Consider the following 11,687-nt stretch of genomic DNA (forward strand, 5'->3'; position numbering starts at 1 on the left):
CATCCTTTTCTTGGATTCATAACAAAGTAGTTAATGAAAATTCATTTTCAAATGCAGCGTGTTGGGAGAACACAGGCTTATTCGTGTCCTCTGCTGACTCCAGCTGGGACAATTGTAAAGCTGTCCCCTACTCCCTGCAGAAAATGACGCCCCTGCAGCTGAGTTCCAGAAAGGTGGTACACCTGGTCTAAGCCACCGCAACCCAATGTATTAACAAGAGGCAACGTCACTTTCAATTTATATTAATATGCAAGGCTGTGAACTGCGATGGCTGAAGGCTGTGATTCACAGCCTCTGTTAGGTAGAGATATGCTCCCTGAAGAAGTTGCTGTTCCCATCCGAGGGGGCAGCGGCCTCTTCAGCTATGTCTTCCCTTCCACAGCTAAGTCTGACAGGGACTGTGAATCAGAGCCTTGGACTGTTTTAAGGTCTCCTTCAGCAGAGTAATACGAAGGCGTATTTTATTTGCTCTTGTATTTTAGCTGTTCAAAATCACTACAGCCCTTTCCCTTTGCCCCTTATTTTGCCAGTGATGTTTTTTTCCACTCCAGTTTGGCAGGTATTATATAAAGCACCATGTGATTTGGTAATAGAAATATTTGGTTCACTGAAGTCCTCCTTAATTATGAGGCAAAGTCCATTTGAGCTACCAAATGAATATTCATCAGTCATCCTGCACATAGCCAAGTGGTAATTAATTCTTTCTCTTCTGGTGACCACATGCTCCTGATACGGTAAAGAGAGTCAGGGAAAAAAAAGGGGGAAGCAAACAGGAATGACGTTGCAATCCTGCTGGTTTGCAGGCTTGCAGAGGAAGGGGAGAATACCCTTCCTTCTAGCATTTTGGGCTTATGTCTTCCTAAAAAATGGGGGAGGGGAAAAAAAAATTCATTTGCTGTCCTTGTGTTTGCAGCAAAGAAAGGTATTCTGTTATCCCCAGACCTGCCAGTAAGGAATTATAGTGGCAGTCCTCTTCCCCCAGGCTTTGCTCTTTGTGCTTTAAGTATTGAATTGTCTTCCCTAGTGACCTTTTTACTGGTGAATATAAGCTACAAACAATGCTTTCTTCTTTAGCTAGTCAACAAATATTCTGTATTGATCATGAATTTGGGTTTTTAGATGCAGAATTTTTTACAGAGTTAACTGTGAGGTGTGTCTGTGCAGCTTCTTTTGCTGTGATGTCGGGCTGAAATCAACGTTAAAAACTGGAAATTTCTGTTGAAGCCAAAATTTAAAGGTCTTAAAAATGAAGAATTATGTGAGCTAAGTAGACTTTTCGGTGGAGCTGTGTGTTTGTTCATAGTAAATGCCTGTATGCATGTATATATATTCACATGCATGCACAGCAATCGGGCTGTCTGCAGGACTGTTTGGATAAGAGCAGCTGAAGTTGGTTTGATTAATGCTGCTCAAATGGCAATGCGTTTGGAATTCTCATCTTCCCTCTGGCGCTCATAGCATGTGGGAAGACTTTTCTTTCCAGCTCCTTCTGTTGGGCATTCTCTGGACACGTATTTCTTCGGTTCTGCCTTTTAATTGCTGTATCGTTCAGTAGTCTTTGGACATGCAAGATGCTGACACATAAAAAATAATGTTATAAATCTACTAGCCTGGCTTTTTCCATTCAGCACATGGAGCTTTCTTTTTCCTAGGGTATATACCCTTATAAAACTGTTTTTTTCTGATCTGTGAAAGAACAGAATAAGTTACTTAAATCTCAGTTGCATGTGTGTTTCTTGCCCTCTGGAGATGGATTTCTGAATTTGACAGTAGACTGCGTCCCTTTTCTTTTAAGCTTTTTGGAATGTATAAATAATAAGTACTATGTCTACTTCACTATTTTCTTCAAGGAGCATGAGGAAGAGATGCTTATACAATCGCTATAGAAAGCATATACTCTTCCTCCCAAAATACGGCTCTGTGAGACAGGAAGTATCCAGGCCCAAGGCTTTGACAGCAGCAAGTGTGAAGCTCTTTCTCTTCCCATCTTCCGTTCCTCTTCCTGCTGCCTGCGTCCCGTCTCATCTCATCCCATCCCCTCCTCCCCAAGTCTGTAATCTATGCAGGAAATGTCCCTAATTTCTGTATTAACCTCTATATTATTGAGTATTTAATTTCACTTTGTCAGTAAAGATACTATTCTGACATTTAATTACCCTAAGCTCAGGCTGAACTGATGTCTGGAGGGGTAAGGTGCATTAGCCTCAGCAAATATAAATGATGTTGCTTCACAGAATCCGCGAAAATTATTTTGACTCTCTTCTGTATGCCAAGGACCTAACTTTTTCTTCAAATTTGCTACAAGAAGGATTTAAATTGGAATAATATTCATTTAGCTCTCTTTCTGAGATCAGTGATCATAATGGAAAGTCTGAACGTAGCCTTGAAGGCAAAGAGAAATACAAACTTCCTGTAGAAGTTTCTGTCTTCTCGGTCACTGTATATTTGCTTTTGTGTCGGGGGAACTATTGTGTTCTGCTCTGATGATGCTTATAGAACTGTTAATAGAAACGTGGGGGTGGATAATGCCTGCTCTTTATTACTTCTTGTCACTTCGTGGCTTTGAAAGGCTTGTAATCTGTTATCACAAAAAGGAAGCGGCTACTGCTATGCTTGGCACTGAAGAAATGCAGAATGCAGTCCTTTTCCTGTGTAACTATTGAAAACTATTGTTATAAGCTTTGGGAGGAATATAAAACTAGACACTATTTGAACCCAAGATTAATATGAGAAAACAAATTTAGTATAAAAATAAATTATGTTAATATGGTGCGAAAGCCAGTAGCGTCGGTTATGAGCTTATATTTATTTGTTTAAAATCCCCTCCAAACAAGCAACAGATCCTACCAGAAATCTATGCCTAAGTACTAAGGACAGAATAAATCTCCATAAAATGCGTACATGGAAATAAGGTTGGCTTGGTTGTAAGAGTAAAACTGGTTTTGGTGACGGCAGAGCTTGTGTCCCTGATTTCAGCTGGGAGATGACACTCAAACTTTCTAGGAAATATCCACCTACATCTTAGCTTATTGCCTGTCTTGAAGATCATCCTGAGTAACATGACTATATCAGGGCCTAAAAAACTAAGTGATCCTGAAATGCTGAACTGGGTTCAGAGCTGGAGCAAGCAGGACATGCCTTCTCAGGATGTAAAGACCTGAGAAAGAAAAAGAAAAATTCTGTTATCCACAGACATAGCTGAAGTTACGTTAAGCTGTTCCTTGGGCAGGTCATCGAGAGGAGGAAGAATTTAAAGATTTATGTCACTGGGGAAGCCAGCATAAGCCTGAATTAAACTTGTGTGTGTGACAGTAAGCTCCACTGTATTGAGTATTTGAGTATTGAGTCCATATAGCCAACAACAAGAAGTTAAGCAGAAGTAGTTTATTCTACTCTCTTGTGCTTTTTGTTTCGCCTTTGCGGGAGGGAGTTATACCGTTATCTCTTGGTTTTCATTTGTCTGTGCACATGAGAGATTCCCAACAGAGTCCTTTGATGATTTCCTAAACTTAAATCACAACTTGTCACTGAGTCAGATTCTCTTGTGTTAATGGTTGTATTTTAAGCTGCTGCTACGTGCTTTAGCTGTCAGACCTTCTTTAAAGCCCGCTGTGTCCTTTTGAAGAACAGGATGATGGAATAAGAACCCTCCGTAATGGTGTTTAGTGACAGTAAGGTGTAAGCAAAAAGTAGTTAATGGACACTTAAATCAGGTAGGCATTTATATTAAGTAAGGGATTGAAACTGAAGGATGTTGTCATTGTCTTAAATTCTCCTAGGGATAACTTTGTGAGTGGTGATAATCTGTTATATTAGTTTGAGGGTTTGATCACTTGACTATGTTAGTCTGTTGATTCACTGTAATACTGTGAAGTTACATATTTAACCAGCCTAGATAACAGCGGAGCGTTGATTTCTTAAGGTTTGCTTGCTTTTGTGTTATTTGATTGACGTTATTAATTTTATTATTTTGATTTTTAAACAACAAAAAAAGAAGGTACATCTTTTCACTAATTGGTACCTGGACCTATTCTCTTTACGGAATATGTATATCTTGAGGTACAAAATTTGTAAGCTCTTTGTGTTCTCTTCAAAATTAGTTCTAAATTGCTTCACAGCATGATTAGTAAAAATAATGATCACTACGGAAAAAACCTTATGTTTTAATTCAGTATAGAACTCTTGGGTTTTAATGTTTTGGGTTTTGGTTGTTTTTTTTTAAATTTATTCTAGATATAAGAAAGTAAAAATGACAGCCCATTTGTCATTTATAGAAGCCAATGTATAAGATGTGTAATGATGAAGTGGTATTCTACAAAAGCAAACCCAGCAAACTAGGTCTTAAACTGAGGTAAAAGGGAGGGTAAAAGGGTGCCTTTTGGTCATCATTGACTTGTAGACCAATGCATCCAAAATGCAGTCCTGCCGTATGATCAGGGCAAAGACAGGTATCCAGTACAGATTACGAGGAGGACTATGAGAAATCCAGAGCGGCTGGTGCACAGCTGTGTCGTGCCTGTTCCCGGTGCACTGGTGTCCAAAGTGGTGAAAGAGCGGCTCCAGACCACTGAGAGGATACATCCTTCACAGATCTGATGAGGACCAGGCTTTCCCACCATCTCGTTTACAGAGCTGTCCAGCTGGAGCTGTCAGGATTTGGTTCTAGGAAAGCTTGGTAGGTCCTCTGAAATGCATTTTTGGAACCTCTGTTGCAAATACAGAATATGGTGTTATCTAGTTATAGGTCAGTTGCTGTGAAGTGCTTAATCTGACTTGGTTATCTTCTGTGTATGTTTTTCCTCATGACTGTACTGTTTTTCATTTGTAACAGATGATTTAGGTGAAACTGAACTTTACTTTCTCTCTTGCTATCTGAATATGATTTGCATACCACTAAGACAAATCCTGGAATTTGCCTTGTTTGAAATTTTTCTTTCATTATCATGGGTATGTATACATGAAGGTGATAGTCCGAAGCTGCCTCAGGACACATTTTTTTAGGGTATGTATTTCTCCCATGTTGCCTTTTTTTTTTAGTTAAACAAAGTAGGATGAAAATATTTCATATTTCAAAAAATTGCAATAGCTGAAATCTATCACTGGTTTTATCTTTTGATTTAATATAATCACACACAAGAGCTGATAGCATTTTTTTTTTCCTTCTTTCATGAGGAGGTCGGTTCCTAAAGCAGGAAATACATAGGATGCATGAGGACACCAGAGAATATATTGTCTGATCTTGTGATCTGTTTTTCCTAGCCCTGATATATCCTTGCCTTGTAATCTTGTAATGAAAATTTGTTAACTGTTGTATTGAATCTGATGGATTTACTAACGCTGAGACATCCGAGATCTCACTTGCCTTAAAACACATGGAGATCTATTCAGATTTACTCAGCAAGCAGAACTTTGCTACTTGCTTTTTTTTTGTTTGTTTGTATGGTTGAAATAGGGGATTTTTTTCCTCTTTTAAGCCCTGTTTGAAGTTAACATGGTGGGTGTGCTAGGGGGTGTTCCCTTGCACCCTGAGTATTTTCCAGTATTACTAATCTCAGATGCCTGTTGAGAATGTAGGCACAGCTCATGGTGCTGGCTTAAAGCCTCCCTCGGCCTTTCTCTGATAAAAAGGCTGTTCACTGCCCTATTTCTGAGGAGAAACCTCAGAGACAAGTTTGCTTGTTTGCTCGTGAATATGTATCCACAGGCTCCACTGTGAAGGCTGAGTAACTGGGATCACGCTCCGCTGACAGACCTGGTGCGGAATGGACTTCAAAGAACACATTGCTTGCTCTGCAGGAGAAGTCATTGCTTTGGCATTGGCCTGAGATGTGAGAGAAAGTGGAAGGAGAAGAGAAAAAAAAAATCTTGCTTTGCTCTCTGAATTGTGCATGCTTTGTGAATGGCTGATGTTTGTGTCTGAGCTCTCAGCACCTTTCACGGATGTGGTGTCGTCTTAAGGAAGTTTGGAAGCAACTCTGGAAACTAATGGCTTTGCAGCACAGAGAGGATACATTTTCAGTAAATGTGTCTGGGACACTGAACTACTTTCTGCTAATAGCAAAGATTTTGATTGCTTTAATGAGTTTCAGAGGCTGTGAACTGGCAGCTCTGATTATTCCCCTTACATTAACCACTACGCTCTGCGCATGTCAAAAACTGTTAAAAGAGCAACTGAACTCATGCTTCTTGTCTGCACTCTGGAAATGAAACCTCTTCTGAGTCTTTTAAGTGTCCGAAAATTACTGAGCCATCTAAGAGAAGGAAATGTTAGCTAAGCTGGCCTTAGCTGGTAAAAGCCAATAAAATCTCCTGGTCCTGGGTAGCTGACCCATAACTGAAAGCTTGACACCAGAAAGTGTATGGGGACCCTTTTAGGAAGCCAATAAATAGCTGAAAGATAAGAATAAGTGAAGAATAGATATTGTCATTAAAATAACACAGAAACCAACCAGACGTTCAACTTCTTGCAAGTACAGCCTACACAGGAATTTCTTTGCAGGATAGAAAAGTGCAGATAAATGCTTGGCTGTCATTTTCACTCCCACCATTTTGCTGTCCTCCCCTACCAACAAGAAGATCCGAGCACACCCAAAAGAACTGATTTAACTCACACAAGTACACAGATTACAAGTACTGGACAATGTGGAACAACCAGAAGTCCTGCCATGGCTTTCATCCGTATCTTGGTCTAAGGTGGTAGGTGAGAAGGGAAAAAAAAACCAAACAAAACCAAGCAAAAAAACCCAAAGCTTTTGATTTTTGGTTACTTATTTAACCTCAGAACCTTTCAAGGCACCTGCCCATTTGGAAAATGGAGGCCAAGCAAACCACTCTTGCTTTTCTCCTTCCCAGCAGCGTGTCAGACTCTACTTGCTGGTCTGGCACTTAAAAGACATTTCTAAAAGACAGCTTTGTTTTTCTAGGGAAAAGGAAAATCTATATTCTGAGGTAAAGAAAGAACCTCTCCTGCCTCTTAATACTAGACTGAAACAGGAGGATGTAGTGGTAAGCATTATTTTTCTTTTTCTTCAGAATTTCTGTTTTTTCCTGATGCCCACATCAAAATTCTTCTACTCAGAGTACAAATACAGTAACATTAGTAACAAGAATTGATTTTTTTTTTTTTCATTATTGAAAAAGAGATGCCAGTAGCCTGTTGTTCTGTACGTTCATTTTAATGACCTGAGACAGTTTGCTGGGAGCCAGGCTCTTGCCTGTGCTAGCTAAATAATTTGATGCAGGTGCCCTCTGGAGGAGGAGAAACAATTACAGAGGAATTTTGCTAGCTTTTAGGAATCTGTTGACAGTTGTTCAGTTCACTGTAGACTGCAGCAATAACTGTGTGATTGCGGTCTGAGTCCTAACTTTCAGCTGTTTTAGCTAGTGCCTTCTGGGCCTCAATAAGCCTGTTGCCTGCAACTTGAGTTTATAGATTGTGTGTGGGTGTTCTGGTTTGTGGGGTCTGTTGTCTTGTTGGTTGGTTGGTTGGTTTTTTTTTTTTCTTTTTTTAGAAAGGTGAGATGTGCTTTCATGTCTCTTATTTAAATGCAGAGGGTTTCTTTGTCATTTACCAGCTCATCGCTTCAGAGGAAAGCCTGCACACTTTTCACTGCTCTCTAAGTGCTAGGACAGGCTTGCGGTACCCAGCTAAGTTATACTAGCTCTCCTCTGTACCATGAGAAGAACTCACGGATAACTGCCTGTGATTTTTTTCTTCTCTTTCCTTTTTCAGTGCAGAAGATGACTCTGATCGCAGGGTTCCTCCCTAGGGCTGGAGGCAGCAGCCCCGTTCTGGTGTTCCAAATGGCAGCTCTGGCAATGCTGGTATCAGGTAAGGAGGAGCCCTGGCACGGAAAAGCATGCTGTTGGCATTTTGTTAATCCTGTTTAGGAGTTACTTGGTGTGGTTGAGAGATGCTGCCCGGGTTATGGGAAAGAAAGAATATCTGTTGCAATAAGCCTCCAGCGGGGCATGCTCTGCATGATGTTTTTCAGCCTTTCGTTTTCTCCATGCTGAATTATGCTCAGGGAGCCAGGAGGTGAAATCTGATCCTGAAAGAGGAGTATTTTGAGCCAATCAGTATTTTTATATTATCTTTCCATGGAATAGTTCAATATTAGATGAAAGCAAATTTTCTCTTCAAGTTGAAGAGAAAAAAACAAACTCCCCAGATACCCCTCTCCCCTGATGCTTTAACCTTCTTTTTTGAAGAAAGGACGCTCTTCTCATCTTCCATTTTTATGAAAACAGCAAAGCTTATAGAGAATATTCTGTTTGCAGAATGCCTTTGCTGCAAGATCTACGGTAGGAAACAGATCTTTCTTCCTCTCACATGAGGGAAGAAGTATTGGTTTTTATTGTGGTACCTGTTATCCTGGGTGCTCTGGGCACATCTGGAGCATGAGAGAGCCCCTGCTTAAACAAATGGAGAAGTATGGTGAGGGAGGGGGAGTTGGCCTGGCACAAAGGTCAGTTCAGTTAATGTCTGCCCTCTTCCACCACAGAACACAGTATGCTGGAAATCATTTATGCATCTACCATGAAGTACCTGGAAGAAGGACAGACGCTGAATTTGAATTGCCTCATCAGGCATCAACAGGATCAGGTGTCACAAATGGAGGCTCACTGGTATAAAAAAGCAAAGCAGCAAAATGAGACTGGGTTTGGGAAGGAGGTGGAAAGCTTGCACCTCTCGCGAAACTCAGACCCCAAGGCGAAAGTCACGTCCTTTCTGCTTCTGCAAATTCAGAAAGTCAACCAGTCAGACAGCGGCCGCTATCAGTGCAGGGCCAAAATAAAGAATACTGTCCTAACTGCCGTGGGCCACTTCATTAACGTGAATGTAACAGGTAAGCTCTGTGTGTCCAGGAGCTTTCTTTCAGAGGAGTTGGGAGACCACATGGTTGTCTCTGAAGTGAAATTTCTGCATGATAAAAACTGTGTTCATGAAGATGTATCTTCTCCTCCTAGGGTGTGAAACCAAAAATGATTGCTGCCACACTGTGACATGTGGAATAAGTTTCATACTCCTCTGTCTCTTCATCTATGCATGCTAAATGCAAGACTGACATGTGAAAAATGTTGGGGATTTGTTTTAGATTGGCTGTGTGTAGCTCAGATCTCTCTGAGCTAATGGGAATAGTTTCCCATGGGATTTCTACTCCGAGCACTGTTACCAGAGCTGAAAGGAATTGGGTGGAAAAAGCAGTGTGGGAAAATGTATGTTAGTCTCGGGTTAGACACAGGTCTGCTCCAGTTCATCTAGCACCTGTTCTGGGTTTATAGCCATAGCTACATTCACAGGCGGTAAAGTTATTTTCTCTAAAATGGAGATCTATGTATTTTCTTAAATGGAGACCTTTGTGTATGGAAACAGTCTAGCCTTATCGCCTCTTGAATTCATTGTAGTGTATGTAGACCTCAGGGAGGATTGGTGCTTAGAGGGAGCGGGACCTGAGATACAGCAGCCACCACTGTGAACATTTTGTTCTTATTGAGGTGACTTTTTTTTTCCTCTTGCTTCATTACGTAGAAGAGAAAACTATTGTGCAGAAAGGCTGGCAGGGCTGAAACATACAGTGGCAGTGCTCCTGTGCAACCATTTCTACACAGGACTTAACTGATCGTATGGGATGGTGTCCTCTACTTGTGCCAAGTGACTTCAGCTCCAAGCCTCCAGCGGAAGGGAATATCTATTTGGCCTAACTAGCCGAGGTTCTCATCTGGTGGTTGTGGTGGTGGTGAGCTACTAGAGCTTTGTTGGTTGGTTCTGATCAGAGGCAGGATGAGAAACCAGCTCGTATTCCTTCCAAGCTGTTCTCCCAGCTTTGTTAAGATGTTCTTAAAGTTTCCTCCAACATATTTTGACTAAAAATGAAATAAAAATTACACCTGTAGTCACCTTTTTGCCACTAAGTTTTAGGTAAAGAAAGATGAAGTTCTGCAGACCTCTATTTGCATGTTGGTCATCATTGTATCAGGTGTGAGCATTGTCAATACCACAGAGAGGAGAGAGGGTGACCTGCAACAGAACAAAGCTCTGAGGGTGGATTCTGGGCTGGAGAAGATGTGGGCTGTGGTCATGATATCCTGGATAATTGTGTATGTCAAAGGTAAGAAGATCGATTGATCTCTCTTTCTCTCTTTTCTGAAGATAGAGCTTATGATTGGTTTTATAAAATCACAAGTCTCACAGGTGATTTCTGTCACGGTCCTTATATTTAAGGACTCCCCCTTTCCCACTGTAATAATTCCATAGAGGTTAGCGGGCTAAAACTCCCCAGGCAGGAAGGTGAAATGATCCCAACTAACTTGCATTGGTTTTGGTTTTGAGAGATTTTGCAGAAGGTGCAGCTGAGCTGGATTCTGGCCAACATCCACAGAAGTCACCTGGCTCAGTGTCCGATTCCTGGTCGTGCCAAAACAGAGCGCACTGAATGAGCACCAGACCATTGTTTTATGAACTTCAGATGCCTCCTGTATGGCCTTTTGGGAATATGTAGTTGTGTGCTAATGTGACATAAGGTATCTTGCAAATTAAATACTGAGCCTGAGCTCAGGCAGTTGATTTAGATATGAGAAAGTCTGTCTTCTTGGCCAGATGACCCCTCAATATAACCTCAGATGTGGTCTTCCATTAGTCACTTTTTGAATAAGCTTGTGTTTTATTCATTTGGATTGGTACGTTTTGCTCCTGAATGCCAGTAGATTTTTTCTTTCTTGTGTGTGTGTGTGTGTACATGTATGTGTTCGTCTTTTTTTCCATGCAAGGACTCGTACCATGAAGACACTGTTTGTGAAGTCTCAGCTGCTTTGCTTAAACAAGATAATATTCCTGAGGTGCTGTAAGAACATCTTCATTTTATTGCGCATGATGAATGTCTGGGATTCACGTTGTGTTTCATGGCACACTTCAAGGTTTCAGGGGACTTATTTCTGGACTTCCTGCTACTGGTTCATTGGGATTATTCACTTTACCTGCTAACCCCATCTACCTCCTAGGCAGAGAAGAAGAATTTCTTCATGCCTTTTCTAGTCCTAGAATTGAAATTCTCTTGCATCTAATGTCAGTTCTTCCAGGTTTTGCCTTCATTGAGGCAACAGATTTCTCAGTGTTGTGCTCTTTGAAATGAAAAGATGGATTCTTTCCAGCTGTACTTTCTGGGACCTGCCTCCCACGCAGGGAGGTTTTCCCTTTCTGCTACAGCTCTCTATGCAAAGAAGGATTTCCTGGGTGGTTCTCTCCTCCGAAATGTCTTCTGACATATTTCTAGTCTATCCTCCGTGCTCTTCAATTTGCTCTGAGAAAGCTTGAGGCCCTTATTCAACGCTCAGCAGTACGGGCTCCAGTGGGGGGATGCACAGGAAGCAGAAATGAAGCCAGTGTCAAACTCACTGTTCTGCAAACAGAAACCCAGACCAGGCACAATGTTTTACCCTAACTGTGGGATGTTTTGAAAGGCTATTTTGTCTACAGTCTTTTACCAGTGTTGTGTCCCTCTCCCCTTTTCCAAGTATTTATGTAAATTTGCCTTTTGTGTAAGGGGTGTTCTCTCTTAGGACTTAAAATTTGGTACCAACTGACAACGGGAAGATGGTTACATCTGTGTCTCTTTCTGTGGTTACTAAAGCTTGTCTGACGAACACTTCTGACCTCTGCCATGTTTTTCATACTTGGGCATGTGTGT

The 11,687-nt window shown here is 41.2% G+C and overlaps 1 protein-coding gene across 6 annotated transcripts; it reads left to right on the top strand.

Annotated features, from left to right (window-relative positions):
- The first annotated feature begins 690 nt into the window (after nt 1-690).
- LOC140647280 (CD160 antigen-like) lies at nt 691-11,687 on the top strand. 6 transcript variants are annotated; one of them, XM_072851674.1, is made up of 7 exons: nt 691-734; nt 4,591-4,675; nt 6,924-7,005; nt 7,733-7,831; nt 8,505-8,849; nt 9,981-10,112; nt 10,336-10,754. In XM_072851674.1, exons 4-7 carry the CDS (start codon nt 7,741-7,743, stop codon nt 10,434-10,436), a joined length of 669 nt encoding a protein of 222 aa, XP_072707775.1. In that variant the 5' UTR covers nt 691-734; nt 4,591-4,675; nt 6,924-7,005; nt 7,733-7,740; the 3' UTR covers nt 10,437-10,754. The 6 variants fall into 6 exon arrangements, with proteins under 6 accessions (XP_072707775.1, XP_072707785.1, XP_072707754.1 ...); XM_072851684.1 differs by lacking the exon at nt 4,591-4,675 and having other exon boundaries at nt 718-734; XM_072851653.1 differs by lacking the exons at nt 691-734; nt 4,591-4,675 and adding an exon at nt 4,873-5,002 and having other exon boundaries at nt 5,705-7,005.

The sequence above is a fragment of the Ciconia boyciana genome, chromosome 1, assembly GCF_034638445.1.
Source record: "Ciconia boyciana chromosome 1, ASM3463844v1, whole genome shotgun sequence".
Classification (NCBI taxonomy): Eukaryota; Metazoa; Chordata; class Aves; order Ciconiiformes; family Ciconiidae; genus Ciconia; species Ciconia boyciana.